General features: G+C 43.5%; 1 protein-coding gene across 1 annotated transcript in view; it reads right to left on the reverse strand.

Annotated features, from left to right (window-relative positions):
- Positions 1–259: 259 nt before the first annotated feature.
- Positions 260–15,314, reverse strand: part of LOC144687540 (glutathione S-transferase theta-1-like) — a 28,708-nt gene continuing 13,653 nt past the window's right edge. The window contains exon 5 of the mRNA XM_078553824.1: positions 260–492. Coding sequence (XP_078409950.1) covers positions 286–492 — 207 coding nt within the window. The 3' untranslated portion in view covers positions 260–285. The remainder of the gene's footprint in view (positions 493–15,314) is intronic.

The following is a 15,314-nucleotide window of genomic DNA, read 5'->3' on the forward strand; positions in this document are numbered from 1 at the left end:
ATATATCGCTGTTCCTTCACTGTTACTGGGTCAAAATCCTGGACCTCCCTCCCTAACAGCACTGTGGGTGTACCTACACCACATGGACTGCAGCGGCTCAAGAAGGCAGCTCACCACCACCTTCTTAAGGGGCAATTAGGGATGGGTAATAAATGCTGGCCCAGCCAGCGGAGCCCACATCCCATGAACGAATAAATGAAAAAAAGATCTATGCGGTATTAGTAGTTTTACCACATTCACTGCACTGTGTAGTTGTGAATTGTGATTTTAATACCCTTCATCATTTTATTTTAAATATTTCATGATGCTGGCTTTGAAAGCTGCTAATATCTCGGGCTGGCTCTCGGGCAGTGATTTTAGTGACTCCATGGTGTTGAGGATTGCTTCATGAGCCTTGTCAAATAAATCTTTGCCGATTGCCATCTTCACTCGGTCACGCCAAGAGATGAGTGTTGCCGAACCTTCCAGTGGGTCATATCCAACACCAAGGGGCTGCAGTCAGAGGGGGAAAGAGTCAGTTAACATGGTGCAAGGTTTAGGGAGCAGGAGAGAGAGAGAAACACAGGGAAACATCAGAAACAAACAGGGCAATTGTCAGCACACACTTCCCACGGAAAATATGAGTGTTAAAACCCCACAATTTGGGTCACTGCCTCACCCATCAATCCACTGCCAGAAGTGCACCTATTGCTATGTTGTATTAGGTTTACTGTTAGGTACCCACTGTACCCACCTGCACTGTTGGGCACCCAGAGAATATTGTTAAATTAGGGTCTGCCTCAGGACCATAGCACCATTTGTAATATTCTGGGGTTTTATATGGAGCATCACATAAAATGCCCTTCCCCTTTCCCTACTTTGTCCTTGTGTGAGCCAAAGTCACGAGTGTTGGTGAGTTATTCAACCATGGGAGCATCACAGTTCAGTCCAATCTTATCCTTGTCTAACATTCACTTCACACACACTCCCCTACTCCAGGTGATGTCTCCTGCACGTTGCGAATGAAACAGCAAAACCTTGCTTGTGCATTTCCTAGCACAAGCTACAGGGGAGAGGGCATGATGGCTGATTCCACACACAACACCCCCCCTCCACCACCACCCACACCTCCCTATCCCCAATGAGTTCTAGGTCAGTTGTAGGTCACCTACCACTACTCCAACTAACTCATTCCAAATGAGTGGGGCAGAGTTGGAGGTAGGGGGAGTAGTCTACTTTGCATAGGTTTTCCATCTTCCTGGAGGCCAGGACTGGGGGTGAGCTTTGTTTGGGATGTGAGTGGGGTGGATGTGGGGTTGTGAGGTGGGTGGGTGTTGGTCTGGGTGTGGGCTGGGGTTGTGAGGGTGGCTGTGGGTGTGAGGGGGTTGTAGGGTGTAGGGGTGGGAGTGTCTGTGGGAGGTGGGGATGGGGTGGGAGTGGGTGTGGGGTGGGGGGTGTCAGTGGATGTGGGGTGTGATTTTAGGGGTCATACTGGGATGGGAATGCAGGTTTTGCAGCATGTGGGAGCCTTGCAATATGAACCACAAGGAAACATAAGAAATAGGAGCTGGAGTAGGCCCTTTGACCCCTTGAGCTTGCTCCACCTTTTATTATAACCTCCTGCACCTACCATCAAAATCCCCATTTTCCTTAACTCCCTTAGTATTCAAAAATTTATCGATCTCTGTCTTGAATATACTCGCTGGGACAGTGAATTAAAGATTGATCACCTTTCAGTGAAGAAGTTTCTCCTCATCTCAGTCTCAATGGCCAACCCCTTATTCTGTGACTGTGAGACAGATTTTAATCTCCTCATGGAGGTGAGAATCAGCTTGCAAAATGCTGAACATACTTTTTATTTTGCAGGACAAGCAATTGTCCTGTGCCTTCCTGACCTCACGCCATTTTCGTGTGGCCTCTCGTGGCCCTGGGTGCAAAATGCACACGCACCTCTTCCAAGAGCGGGGTCCCCATTGTGAAGAGCACAGGGAAATTGTATTTCCTCCTGCACACTATTCTCGAGTGCCAGTGACCAAAACAAATATGCACCTTCTTGGAGAGTTCATGACCTCTAGTGGAAGGCTGCTCGGGAGTCAAGAACATTCTGGCAAGTAAGTGTAATAGTTTTTGAAACCTTCAAATGACACTGTTAGATGCTGCTTTGTCATGTTGATGTATTTTTAATGCAGTGATTCATTACAGGGCTCTGTCGTGCAAAGGTTAGTTAACTATTACATCAACCAACATTGTGAAGTGTTGACATATATTACAGTACTTTATCCATTGATGAAATTGCCATAATACATTTAAAAATAGCCTTTTGGTAGTACAGGACTTGAGTATTGCTGAAGAAAAGAGACCTTTTTTATTGAAGCTTTTTGTCTTGCACTCATCAGGACAATTCGCTAGAATACCAAATGTAAAAGCAACAACAATTTATACTGTATAAGAAGAGAGGGCTGATTGGTTGGCAAGTGGGCTGTGATTGGTATAGGCGTACCCATGGAGAATGCACCATTTCATGGTAACTGACAGTTAACTGCCAAGCATTGTTTGAAATTTAAACCAGGCAGCGTGACCCTGAATGGTCAAGGCATTGCCCCGAGGAATGAACTAGCGATTGGTTGTCAATTATTTTGTTTAGCTGAAACAGGCGCAATATATGTACATATTCTTTCTGTCTGCAAAGAACAGGTCCCTATGTATTAATATATGTAGCTTCCAGTGCGCCACACTGCGAGCCCAAGTGACATTCTTAAATTGGTGTCAGTGTAATTCTTAGCACATTGAGGATTATTTAGCAAATATTGTCCAATCGCAGAATCACATCTAATGTTGTATTTTGTGTTTTGAGTTTTGCAAGCACGGGCGGGTTGGGTATGGTCTGTGCCTTGCCCATTGCGAACAGCGGAAGGGACATGCTGTTTGATACAATCCGCCAGTCTTTGGGATGTACGGCCTACGTGCCTAGCATCACACTGGCTCTGAAATTCATATACCACATTACTCATTTGTGTGATAGGCAGAAAGTCTTTCTGGCTTGACGGCAGCATGCTGTTACTTACGAATGCCACTCGTGTTGCTACTGCATAGTAGCAACGTGAAACAGCTGGCTTCACCTGTTTTTGAGATACCTTGCCCTTCCAGGGTAATCTGAGGTAGACTGGACACTTTTCAGGGCTGAAAGCGATGGCCTTAGGTCCATTCATGAGTTTGCGTGATATAGAGCACGAAATAATCTGATCAGGGTAGCTGTTATCCTACAGGGTGCCTTTGATGCCCCTAGTTCAGCATCAAGCTTGCATGGTGAGCAAATGGCTCGGGCCCTATTTACAAGGTTGCCGATAAGACCAATCTTATAGTGTGTGGAACTGTAAGAATCCCAACATGTTTATTGACCAGGAGTAGACCATTTGGCCTTTGAGCCTGCTCCGCCATTCAATAAGATCATGGCTGATCTTCTTGTGTTTCAATTTCCACATTCCCATCTATCCACAATAACCTTTGATTCCCTTGCCTAACAAGAATCTATCCGCCTCTGCCTTCAAAATATTCAATGACCCCGCCTCCACCACCTTCTGAGGCAGAGAGTTCCAAAGTCGCGCAACCCTCAGAAAAAATTTCTCCTCATCTCTATCCTAAAAGGAAGATCCCTAATTTTAAAACAGTGCCCCCTAGTTCTGAACTCACCCACAAGAGGAAACATCCTTTTGATGACCACCTTATCAAGGCCATTCAGGATCTAGTACACTTCAATCAAATCACCCCTCACTCTTCTAAACTCCAGTGGAAACAAGCCCAGCCTGTCCAACCTTTCCTCATAAGACAACCCACTCATTCCAGGTATCAATCTAGTAAACCTACTTTGAACTGCCTCCAATGTAACTCCATAAATATCAAAGCGGCTTTCCTTCAGGCTAACCTGCTCAAGAGGGAAGCATGCTTACAACCTCCAAAGGAAGCACCATGAATAGAGGGGAAGCTCTGGAAATTGAATAAATGTGTTTATGGGTTAAATGATGCTTCTTGGGTGTGGTATTTTTTGGTAAGGGCAGTTCTGTTAAAGTCAGGATGTTCACAACTGAAGGCGGACCCAACCATGTTCTATTAGCACTGTAACGAAAAACCTTTGGGCATCTTTATAATGCGTGTGGATGATTTTTTGTTGGGGGGAGGGCACGAATGACTTTGAAGAAAATGTTATTAATCAAATTAGGAAGGAATTTAAAATTGGCAGTCAAGCTTCTGGGGCTTTCAAATATGTGGGTTTGGAGATTAAACAAGGTGAGTCAAATGTAATTTTACATCAACAGTGTTTTTTGGACAATGTCAATCCCATCACAATTAGTCGTACCAGATCCAGACAGAAATATGCAGCTGCTACCAAGGATGAGAAGGAACAGCTGAGGAGTCTCATTGGAGAGCTCAATTGGTTAGGCACACAGGCAAGGCTAGACGCAAGTGCTGGAACTTAGTCCTGTCGTGAAAAATCCAAAGGTGGAGGACATCATGAGAGCGAATAAAACTTTTAAAATAGAGGAGTGTATGCTGAAGTTCCCGGCTTTGGGTGATCCCAGTAACATGAAATGAATCATTTTTAGCGACGCCTCACATGCAAACCTTGGCGATGGATTTTCCAGTGCAGGAGGGTTCATGATATTTCTTGTGGGAGAGAGAATGGGAAAAGTTGCCCCTTGGCATGGGAGCAAAGAAAATAAGAAGAGTGGTGAAGAGCACACTAGCTGCTAAAACTCTTGGTCTCACTGATGCTTGTTGACATGGTGTTCTATTTGTCCAAGATCTTGGAGGAAATGCTATATAAAAAGAAACTGAAAGAACAATACCAACAGAATGTGGGATAATATACATTCTACAAAAAGTGTCAATGAGAAAAGGCTTAGGATAGACATAGCAGATCTTGGACAGGAAAGAAATCCCTAAGCTAAGGTGGGTAGATATTAATCAGCAACTATCGGATTGTTTCACTAAGAGCAATGCCTCTGCAGAAAAATTGTTCTAAGTTCTAGGAGAAGGATGTCTCGCTATTTAACAGTGGGGAATCTGTAATTATTTTTATCCATATTTATATCTATGTACTTTTGTCTAAATATAATTGTTTTTTTAAAATTTTCTTAAAAGAAAGGGAATCTGACAATGTTAGAAAGAGTAAACCAGGACAAGCTTCAGAGGGATCTGAGAGCAGGTGATGCTCAGTGAAGCCTGTACTTAAGAGCTGGGTTTTTCCCCAGTAGACAGGTTTTTGCTTCTGGACAGGCAAAGGATCCTGAAGGGAAGAGTGGAAACTGGTATTTATACTGAACTATAGTTTAACAATAAAACAGTTGTGAGTCACAGAATGTCCACTGCTGCCTGATTCGGTAAACTGATATCCACCCAATAAACAGTCCAACCTGTTGCTCAGGTCGATGGATACGAATTTGGAACAGTCATTAAGAATGGCATGCGTTTTGTTGACATAATCACGCATGTTAAGACTGACTATTCCTGTCCCTTTCAGGTTTACGGATGTGTAAGTCTGGGTTGGTCTTAAGGCCTTGCTAGGGGAGAGGGCGAGAAGAGTTCTCTGGGACAGGCAGTCAGCAGCACCTAGAGGAGTTGGGAGTTGAAAAGGAGCACAGGAGGAGCAGGAGTTGAAAAGGAGCGCGAGAGGAGTCAGGAGTTGAAGAGGAGTATGAGAGGAGTTGGGAATTGAAGAGAAGCTGGGAGAGCAGGGGTGACTGAGGGAGTTCGGTGAGGAGGGAACAAGGTGATCCTTTGAGTACCGTGAGTATGGTTGGGTAAGCATTTACTACTTTTATTGCTTATAGTTTTTAAGTTCTTATTTTGTGGTTCATCATTTGTAAGGGTTATATTCTGTAACAACGAGGAGCAGGGAAGAAGGGCCCGAGAGTAATTGATATTAAGTATCTTCCAAAAGGTTTAATTTAATTTAAAGGTGTAAGTCATGGCAGGAGAACTCAAAGCCGTGGTGTGCTCCTCTTGCTCTATGTGAGAAGCTGGGCACATTTCCAGTGCCCGGGGCCAGCATGTGTGCAGGAAGTGTCTCCAGCTGCAGCTCCTAGACGCCTGGGTTTTGGAGCTGGAGTGGCGGCTGGTGACACTGTGGAGCATCCGCAAGGTGGAGAGTATTGTGGATAGCACGTATGGAGAGGTGGTCACACCGCAGGCTAAGAGTCCACAGGCAGGAAGGGAATGGGTGACCACCAGGCAAAGCAAGAGGACTAGGCAGGCAGTACAGGAATCTCCTGTGGCTATTTCCCTGCAAAACAGATATACCGCTTTGGATACTGTTAGGGGAAATGGCCTCTCAGGGGAAAGCAGCAACAGCCAAATTCATTGCATCGCAGTTGGCTCTGCTGTACAGGGGAGGAGTAAAAAGTGTGGGAATGCAATAGTTAAAGGGGATTCAATTGTAAGGGGAATAAATAGACGTTTCTGTGGCCGCAAACGAGACTCCAGGATGGTATGTTGCCTCCCTGGTGCTACGGTCAAGGATGTCTCAGAGCGGCTAGAGGACATTCTGAAGGGGGAGGGAGAACAGCCAGTGATCGTGGTACACATAGGTACAAATGACATAGGTAAAAAAAAGGGATGAGGTCCAAGAAGCAGAATATAGGGAGTTAGGAACTAAGTTGAAAAGTAGGACCTCAAAGGTAGTGATCTCAGGATTACTACCAGTGCCACGTGTTAGTCAGAGTAGAAATATCAGGATATATCAGATGAATATGTGGTTGAAGAGATGGTGTGAAGGGGAGAGTTTCAGATTCCTGGGGCATTGGGACCGGTTCTGGGGGAGGTGAGACCAATACAAACTGGACGGGTTACACCTGGGCAGGACCGGGACTGATGTCCTAGGGGAAATATTTGCTAGAGTGGTTGGGGAGGGCTTAAACTAAAATGGCAGGGGGATGGGAACCTATGCAAGGAGTCAGAGGAGGGGGAATCAAAGACAAGAACAAAAGACAGAAAGCGGAATAAGAAAAATGATAGTCAGAGAAATCAAGGGCAAGAATCAAACAGGGCCTCAGTGAAAAATAGTGGGAACGGAACAAGTAAGCCTTAAGGCTTTAAGCCTTAACGCAAGAACATTCGCAATAAAGTGGATGAATTAACTGCGCAAATAGACGCAAACAGGTATGATATAGTCGGGATTACAGAGACATGGCTGCAGGGTGACCAGGGATGGGAACTGAACATCCAGGGGTATTCAGTATTTAGGCAGGACAGACAAAAAGGAAAGTGGGTGGAGTTGCATTGCTGGTTAAAGAGGAAATTAATGCAATAGTGAGGAAAGATATTAACTCTGACAATGTAGAATCTGTATGGGTAGAGCTGAGAAACACTAAGGGGCAAAAAACGTTAGTGGGGGATGTATATAGACCTCCAAACTGTAGTGGTGATGTTGGGAATGGCATTAAACAGGAAATTAGAGACACATGTAATAAAGGAACATCTGTAATTATGGGTGACTTTAATATGCATATAGATTGGGCAAATCAAATTAGTAACAATACTGTAGAGGAGGAATTCCTGGAGCATATACGGGATGTTTTTCTGGATCAATACATTGAGGAACCAACGAGAGAACAGGCCATCCTCGACTGGGTATTGTGTAATGAGAAAGGAATAGTTGGCAATCTAGTTGTGCGAGGCCCCTTGGGGATGAGCGACCATAATATGATAGAATTCTTCATCAAGATGGAGAGTGACGTAGTTGATTCTGAGACTTGGGTCCTGAATCTTAATAAAGGAAACTACGATGGTATGAGGCGCGAGTTGGCTATGATGGATTGGGAAACGTTACTTAAAGGGATGACGGTGGAAAGGCAATGGCAAACATTCAAAGAGCGCATGGGTGAACTGCAACAATTGTTTATTCCTGTCTGGCACAAAAGTAAAACAGGAAAAGTGGCCAAACCATGGCTTACAAGGGAAATTAGAGAAAGTATTAGATGCAAGGAAGAGGCATACAAATTGGCCAGAAAAAACAACAGACCTGAGGACTGGGAGCAGTTTAGAATTCGGCAAAGGAGGACCAAGGGATTGATTAAGAAGGGGAAAAGAGTACGAGAGTAAGCTTGCGGGGAACATAAAAACTGACTGTAAAAGTTTCTATCGGTATGTGAAGAGAAAAAGATTGGTGAAGACAAATGTAGGTCCCTTACAGTCAGAAACAGGGGAATTTATAATGGGGAACAAAGAAATGGCTGACCAACTAAATACATACTTTGGTCCTGTCTTCACAAAGGAGGACACTAATAACATACCAGAAATGTTGGGGAACACAGGGTTTAGTGAGAGGGAGGAACTGAAAGAAATTGGTATTAGTAGGGAAATGGTGTTGGGGAAATTGATGGGATTGAAGGCCGATAAATCCCTGGGGCCTGATAATCTACATCCCAGAGTACTTAAGGAAGTGGCCCTAGAAATAGTGGATGCATTGGTGGTCATCTTCCAAGATTCTATAGACTCTGGAACAGTTCCTACAGATTGGAGGGTAGCTAATGTAACCCCACTATTTAAAAAGGGAGGCAGAGAGAAAACAGGGAATTTTCGACCAGTCAGCCTGACGTTGGTAGTGGGGAAAATTCTAGAGTCCATTATAAAAGATTTGATAGCTGAGCACGTGGAAAACAGTGGCAGAATCGGACAGAGTCAGCATGGATTTATGAAAGGGAAATCACGCTTGACAAATCTACTGGAATTATTCAAGAATGTAACTAGTAGAGTTGATGAAGGGGAGCCAGTGGATATGGTTTATTTGGACTTTCAGAAGGCTTTCAACAAAGTCCCACATAAGAGATTGGCGTGTAAAATTAAAGAGCATGGGATTGGGGGTAGTGTATTGAGATGGAAAGAAAACTGGTTGGCAGACAGGAAACAAAGAGTAGGAATAAACGAGTCTTTTTCTGAATGGCAGGCAGTGACTAGTGGGGTACCGCAGGGATTGGTACTGGGACCCCAGTTATTCACAATATATATTAGTGATTTAGATGAGGGAATTAAATGTAATATCTCCAAATTTGCAGATGACACAAAGCTGGGTGGGAGGGTGAGCTGTGAGGAGGATGCAGAGATGCTTCAGTGTGATTTGGACAAGCTGAGTGAGTGGGCAAATGCATGGCAGATGCAGTATAATGTGGATAAATGTGAGGTTATCCATTTTGGTAGCAAAAACAGGAAGGCAGATTATTATCTGAATGGCTATAAATTGAGAGAGGAGAATGTGCAACGAGACCTGGGTGTCCTTGTACACTAGTTGCTGAAGGTAAGCATGCAGGTGCAGCAGGCGGTAAAGAAGGCAGATGGTATGTTGGCCTTCATAGCCAGAGGATTTGAGTACAGGAACAGGAATGTATTGCTGCAATTATACAGGGCCTTGGTGAGACCACACCTGGAATATTGTGTGCAGTTTTGGTCTCCTTATCTGAGGAACGATGTACTTGCTATAGAGGGAGTGCAGCGAAGGTTTACCCAACTGATTCCTGGGATGGCGGGACTGACATATGAGGAGAGATTGAGTCGATTATGATTATATTCGCTGGAGTTCAGAAGAATGAGGGGGGATCTCATAGAAACCTATAAAATTCTAACAGGACTAGACAGGGTAGATGCAGGATGGTGGGGGAGTCCAGAACCAGGGGTCACAGTCTGAGGATTTGAGGTAGACCATTTAGAACTGAGATGAGGAGAAATTTATTCACCCAGAGAGTGGTGAGCCTGTGGAATTCGTTACCACAGAAAGTAGTTGAGACCAAAACATTGTATGCTTTCAGGAAGGAGTTAGATATAGCTCTTGGGGTGAAAGGGATCAAAGGATATGGGGAGAAAGTGGGAGCAGGCTATCGAGTTGGATGATCAGCCATGATAATAATGAATGGCGGAGCAGGCTCGAAGGGCTGAATGGCCTACTCCTGCTCCTAGTTTCTATGTTTCTATTTAACACTAAAACATTTGCGTTGCATGTGAAAATCAGACAGGTTGTTCAATATCCTACAATATGCACTTGCTAGATCAGCTAGGCCTGTTTTCAAGGATTCAGCATTTTCAGTGGATGCTGATTTGTGGCGGCATAGTTGGGAGAGAGGAGTTCGAACTCAGCAAATACCTCTTCCCTTTGGTTTGGGATGAAATTGAAACCTCGTACTCTCAAAGCATGGACAGAAAGATTAGTTACATGTTTAGTGATGTTGTTAGTTGCCTTGTCAAAGTGTTTCCGCTGCAGTGAGTTTACAGTGCAGGTGTGTTTCACACGGGTCCGGTTTATGGTGTGGTCATCCATTGAAGCAATGTAGCAGCATAAACGGATCAAATCAAAATGAAAGAAATTTTACGTACCTTAGACCAAGCGCAGTGTTGGGGATGGTGTAATGTTGTATCTCTGTCTCAGGTATACAAATAGTCAAAATGGTTGGGGATATTGTTACAACCAGTTTTGACCAAGTTTTCCACATACACGGTGAAGGACTCCTTCACACTTGCAAAGGCCATACAGGACTTGCATGTCGATAGCAATGCTGTGTCCCATGTGCTCATTTGACATTGCTAGCCTATTCACCAATGTTCTATTTAAGGAAACCGTAGCTATTTGTGCTGCAGCACTATATCATGGTGATCTAGACCCACCACCATTGAACTTATAAACTCGGCAACTCGCACAGTTGAGTTCAGTTTTAACGACACCATGTATGCCCAAATAGACGGCGTTGCCATGGGATTCCCTCCACGCCCAGCTCTCTCAAACATCTTTGTTTTGGGTTCCATGAAAAATGTGTCTTCGATGGAATGATACCTAACCTCCTACCCCTCGCATATTTCCGATATGTGGATGATACGTTCAATGTATTTAAATCCGCAGCTGCATGTAATAATTTCCTTACATGTCTTAATGGACTCCATCCTGCGCTTAAATTCACCTTTGAAATGGAGCAGTCAAATTAACTCCCTTTCCTTGACATACAAGTTGAGAAATCTGCCGGGGGTTCTCTGTATCACAGTTTATCGCAAGCCTACCTTTACTGGTCAATATACACGTTGGGATTCTTACAGTTCCACACACTATAAGATTGAGCTTATTGGCAACCTTGTAAATAGGGCCTGAGCCATTTGCTCACCATGCAAGCTTGATGCTGAAATAGGGGCATCAAAGGCACCCTGCAGGATAATAGCTACGCTGATCCGATCATTTCACGCTGTTTATCACGCAAACTCATGAATGGGTGTAAGGCTGTCACCTTTGGCTCTGAAAATTGCCCAGTCTACCTCAGATTACTCTGGAAGAGCAAGGTATCTCAATAATTTGAGCAACAGGTGAAGCCAGCTGTTTCACTTTGCTACTATGCAGTATCAACACAAGTAGTATTCGTCAGTAACAGAATGCTGCCGTCAAGCCAAAAAGACGTTCTGTCTATCACACAAATGAATAATGTGGTATATATTTCAGTGCCAGTGATGCTTGGTATGTAGGCTGTACGTCCCAAAGACTGGCGGATCACATCAAACAGCATGACCCAGCCACTGTTTGCAATGGACAGTGTACAGACCATATCTAACCAGCCTGTGCTTGCAAAACTCAAAACAGAGTACAACATTAGATGTAATTCCATAATTGAGGATCATTTAGCAAATGTTGTCCAATGTGCTAAGAATTACGCTGACAACCAATTTAAGATTGTCAGTCGGGCTCACAATGTGGTGCATTTGTGTGTACTGGAAGCTACATATATTAGTACACAGCGACCCTGTCCTTTGCAGACAAAAAGAACATGTATACACCTGTTTCAGCTAAACAAAATAAGTGACAATGATTCACTAGTTCATTCCTCAGGGCAATGCCTTGACCAATCAGAGTCGAGCTGCCTTATTTAAATTTCAAATAATGCTTGGCAGTTAACTGTCAGTCACCATAAACTGGTGCATTCTCCATGGGTACCAATCAGATTTGACTTGCCAACCAATCAGCACTCTCTTCTCATACAGTATAAATTGTTGTTCCCTTTATATTTGGTGTTCTTATAAATTGTCCTGATGAGTGCAAGACAAAAAGCTTCAGCCCAAAAAAAGTCTCTCTCTTTTTCAGCAATACGCATTTAAAAATGTAGAAAAATATGTTGGTAAATCCTCCTGCCATGTTTAGTTCAGTGACTTAAATGTGCTGATAGCTCTGATTTTGAAAACAAATCCACTGCTATTAACAAAATCTAAGCACCATTGATTGACATTAATTTGAAATAGAAATGTAACCATCTATTCTTTCAATTTCAGGGTCTAATAGCTGTAATGGTTTGTTTTGATAGCTGTGGCTATTATGAATGCTTGGCTGAGTTTCAAAATTTATGAATGGTCTGAGCTCAACAGTTCTATTCACACAACTGCTCGGGGAATGACTGGCAGTTTAACAAGCTGTAATAACATATTCTGCCTTTAATGCGGTTTCTGAGTACATGGCTGTTTATTTACATGAATTAATGGCCACTTAAGTGATTTTTTTCTTTTTCTACGGGAGCACAGCTTTTTTTTTTAAACAGTATCAATGGTAGAATTCTGAATGAGAGTTTTATTATGCACCTGCAATTAAACAAAATCCTGGCCCCTGAGGACTGTACTTAGTGGATACTAGGTGAGTGGCTTTAAAGGATCTATGTGGAGGGGGTATGTAGGATCTGAGGAGGCATGGAGGGGCATGGGGGATCTGAGGGGACAATAAGGGGGTATGGAGGGGGTATGGGGGACCTGAGAGACATGTAGGGGGTACAGGAGTGGGTAGGAGTGTGAGGGGTGAGGTTTAGGAGGCCTTTAAATGATGTTGGGAGATGAGTTGCTATCTCTGAGTTCTGAGACCGACCTTTTAATCTTGCTCCTCGCACACTCCATCATGGCTCTCAAACTGCACTGCAAACCTGAGTCCTACGTGAAAAAACAGAACTCCCAGGAGAAGTCAGTCGTGAGCTGAGTGCGCGTTTTGGAAACTGGGAAAGGGCCCGACTTGCATTTTGCACACCCAACACGAACATGAGGATCCCCATGTATCCCTGTTCTAGATACCTCAACAGTGGAAATATTTTTTCAGCATCTAACCTGTCTAGTCCCTTAATAATTTTATACTTTTGAATTACATCAACCCTCCTCCCTCTAAACTCTAGGGAATCGACCTAATCTCTTATATTGCAATCCCTTTGTGACTAAAGCTAACATCCCTAATTGCTTGCTGAAACCACATATTAACTTTCTGTGATGTGTGAGGAAAACAAGGTCAGAAAGAAACAAAAACAAAAAATGCTGGAAAAGCAGGTCTGACAGCATCTGTGGAGAGAAAGACAGAGTTAATGTTTCGAGTCCGTATGACTCTTCTTCAGTGCTTAAGGGAAGTAGGAATGTGGTGAAATATATACTGTTTAAGGGGGTGGAACAAGTGAAGCTGGATAGAGCGCCAGCGATAGGTGGAGGCAAAGGAGAGATTGACAAAGATGTCATAAACAAAAGGTCAAAGGGCTGTTAATAGTGGTGGTACTGGCTAAAGGTGGTGCTGATGGTGACATTAAGAGTAGAAAGCAGAATGTGATAATGGCCGGACCAGGGTAAGCACTCTGGAAAGTAACAGATGGCTCTAGTGGGGGTGGGACATGGTGGGAAAAAAGATCGAAAATAGGCTAAAAGCTGGGGATAAAACAATGAATAAAAATGGAAATAAATTTAAATAATAATAATAAAAATGTGGAAAAAATAAACAAAAATTAAAAAATAAAAATGAACATTGAAAAAAGAGGATCAAAAAGCGGTGAAGATAGAGGAGAGAGTTCATGGCCTGAAGTTATTGAACTCAATGTTATGTCCGGAAGGTTGTAAAGTTCCTAGTCGGAAGATGAGGTGCTGTTCCTCCAGTTTGCATTGAGCTTCACTGGAACAATGCAGCAGGCCAAGGACGGACATGTGGACATGAGAGCAGGATGGAGTGTTGAAATGGCAAATGACAGGAAGGTCTGGCTCATGCTTGTGGACAGAGTTAATATTGAAGCCACACCTGGCCTTTTTGAGATATTAAGGAAATCCAGAGATATGGGGGTAGTGCAGGGAGATATAGCCGAACCGGAAGATCAGCCGTGATGGGGTAGAGCCACTCCTTTCTGATCTCCCCTTTTCCTATACACATTTTTATTTTTTTATTTTTATTTATTTTTCCCACTTATTTTCATTATTATTATTTTAAAAATTTATTTCCATTTTATTCATTGTTTTATCCCCAGCTTTTAGTCTATTTTTAATCTTTTTTCCAACCACCGTCCCCTCCCCCTCCCCACCCCCACTAGAGCCATCTGTCACTTTCCAGAGTGCTTCCCCTGGTCCGGCCATTATCACATTCTGCTTTTCACTCTTACTGTCCCCATTAGCACCTCCTTTAGCCAGTACCACCACTATTAATACCCCTTTGACCTTTTGTTTACGACATCTTTTGCAATCTCTCCTTTGCCTCCACCTATCGCTGACCTTCTATCCAGCTTCACCTGTCCCACCCCCCTTAAACAGTATATATTTCACAAAATTTCTACTTCCCTTTAGCTCTGAAGAAGAGTCATACAGACTCAATGTTAACTCTGTCTTTCTCTCCACAGATGCTGTCAGACCTGCTGAGTTTTTCCAGCATTTTTTGTTTTTGTTTCAGATTTCCAGCATCCGCTGTATTTTGCCTTTATCTTAAGATTAGAAAGAAGCCTTATTACAATTCTACAGGGTATTGGTGAAGCCACACCTGGCCTTTTTGGGATATTAAGGGAATCCAGAGATATAGGGGTAGTGCAGGGAGATATAGCCAAACCGGAAGATCAGCTGTGATGGGACAGCTAAATGGTCTACTTTAAAAAAGATGGAACCGGAGATGGACTGGGCAATGGTTTTCTGTGTTTTGTTCATTGGACATAAGAGTAATGGTGATTTTGTACATGTCCAGTGTTGGATTACTGTGTGCAGTGCTGGGCACTTCTTATTAAGAGGGATGTTAGAGCTAATTAAAGCACACTTAAGAGTGGGGGAAATGCTGGTAAGACCACGTTAATTGTCCAACACTATTTGCTCTGAGAAGCTGTGTGGACCTTCTCCTTGAACCTCTGCATTAACAGGAAGTAAAGGTGCTCCCAGGATGGTGGGAGTTCCAGGGCTTTGTAGCAGCAATGATGAAGGAACAGTGATGTAGTTCCAAGTCAGGATAGTGCATGACTTGAGTGGAGCTTGAAAATAGTGGTGTTCCCATGATGCTGCGTCTCATCCCTCTTGGTGGTAGGTCACCAAATTGGAACTGTTCATGAAGTAACCATGGTGCC

The sequence above is a fragment of the Cetorhinus maximus genome, chromosome 12 (genome assembly GCF_964194155.1).
Source record: "Cetorhinus maximus chromosome 12, sCetMax3.hap1.1, whole genome shotgun sequence".
NCBI classification, from domain to species: domain Eukaryota; kingdom Metazoa; phylum Chordata; class Chondrichthyes; order Lamniformes; family Cetorhinidae; genus Cetorhinus; species Cetorhinus maximus.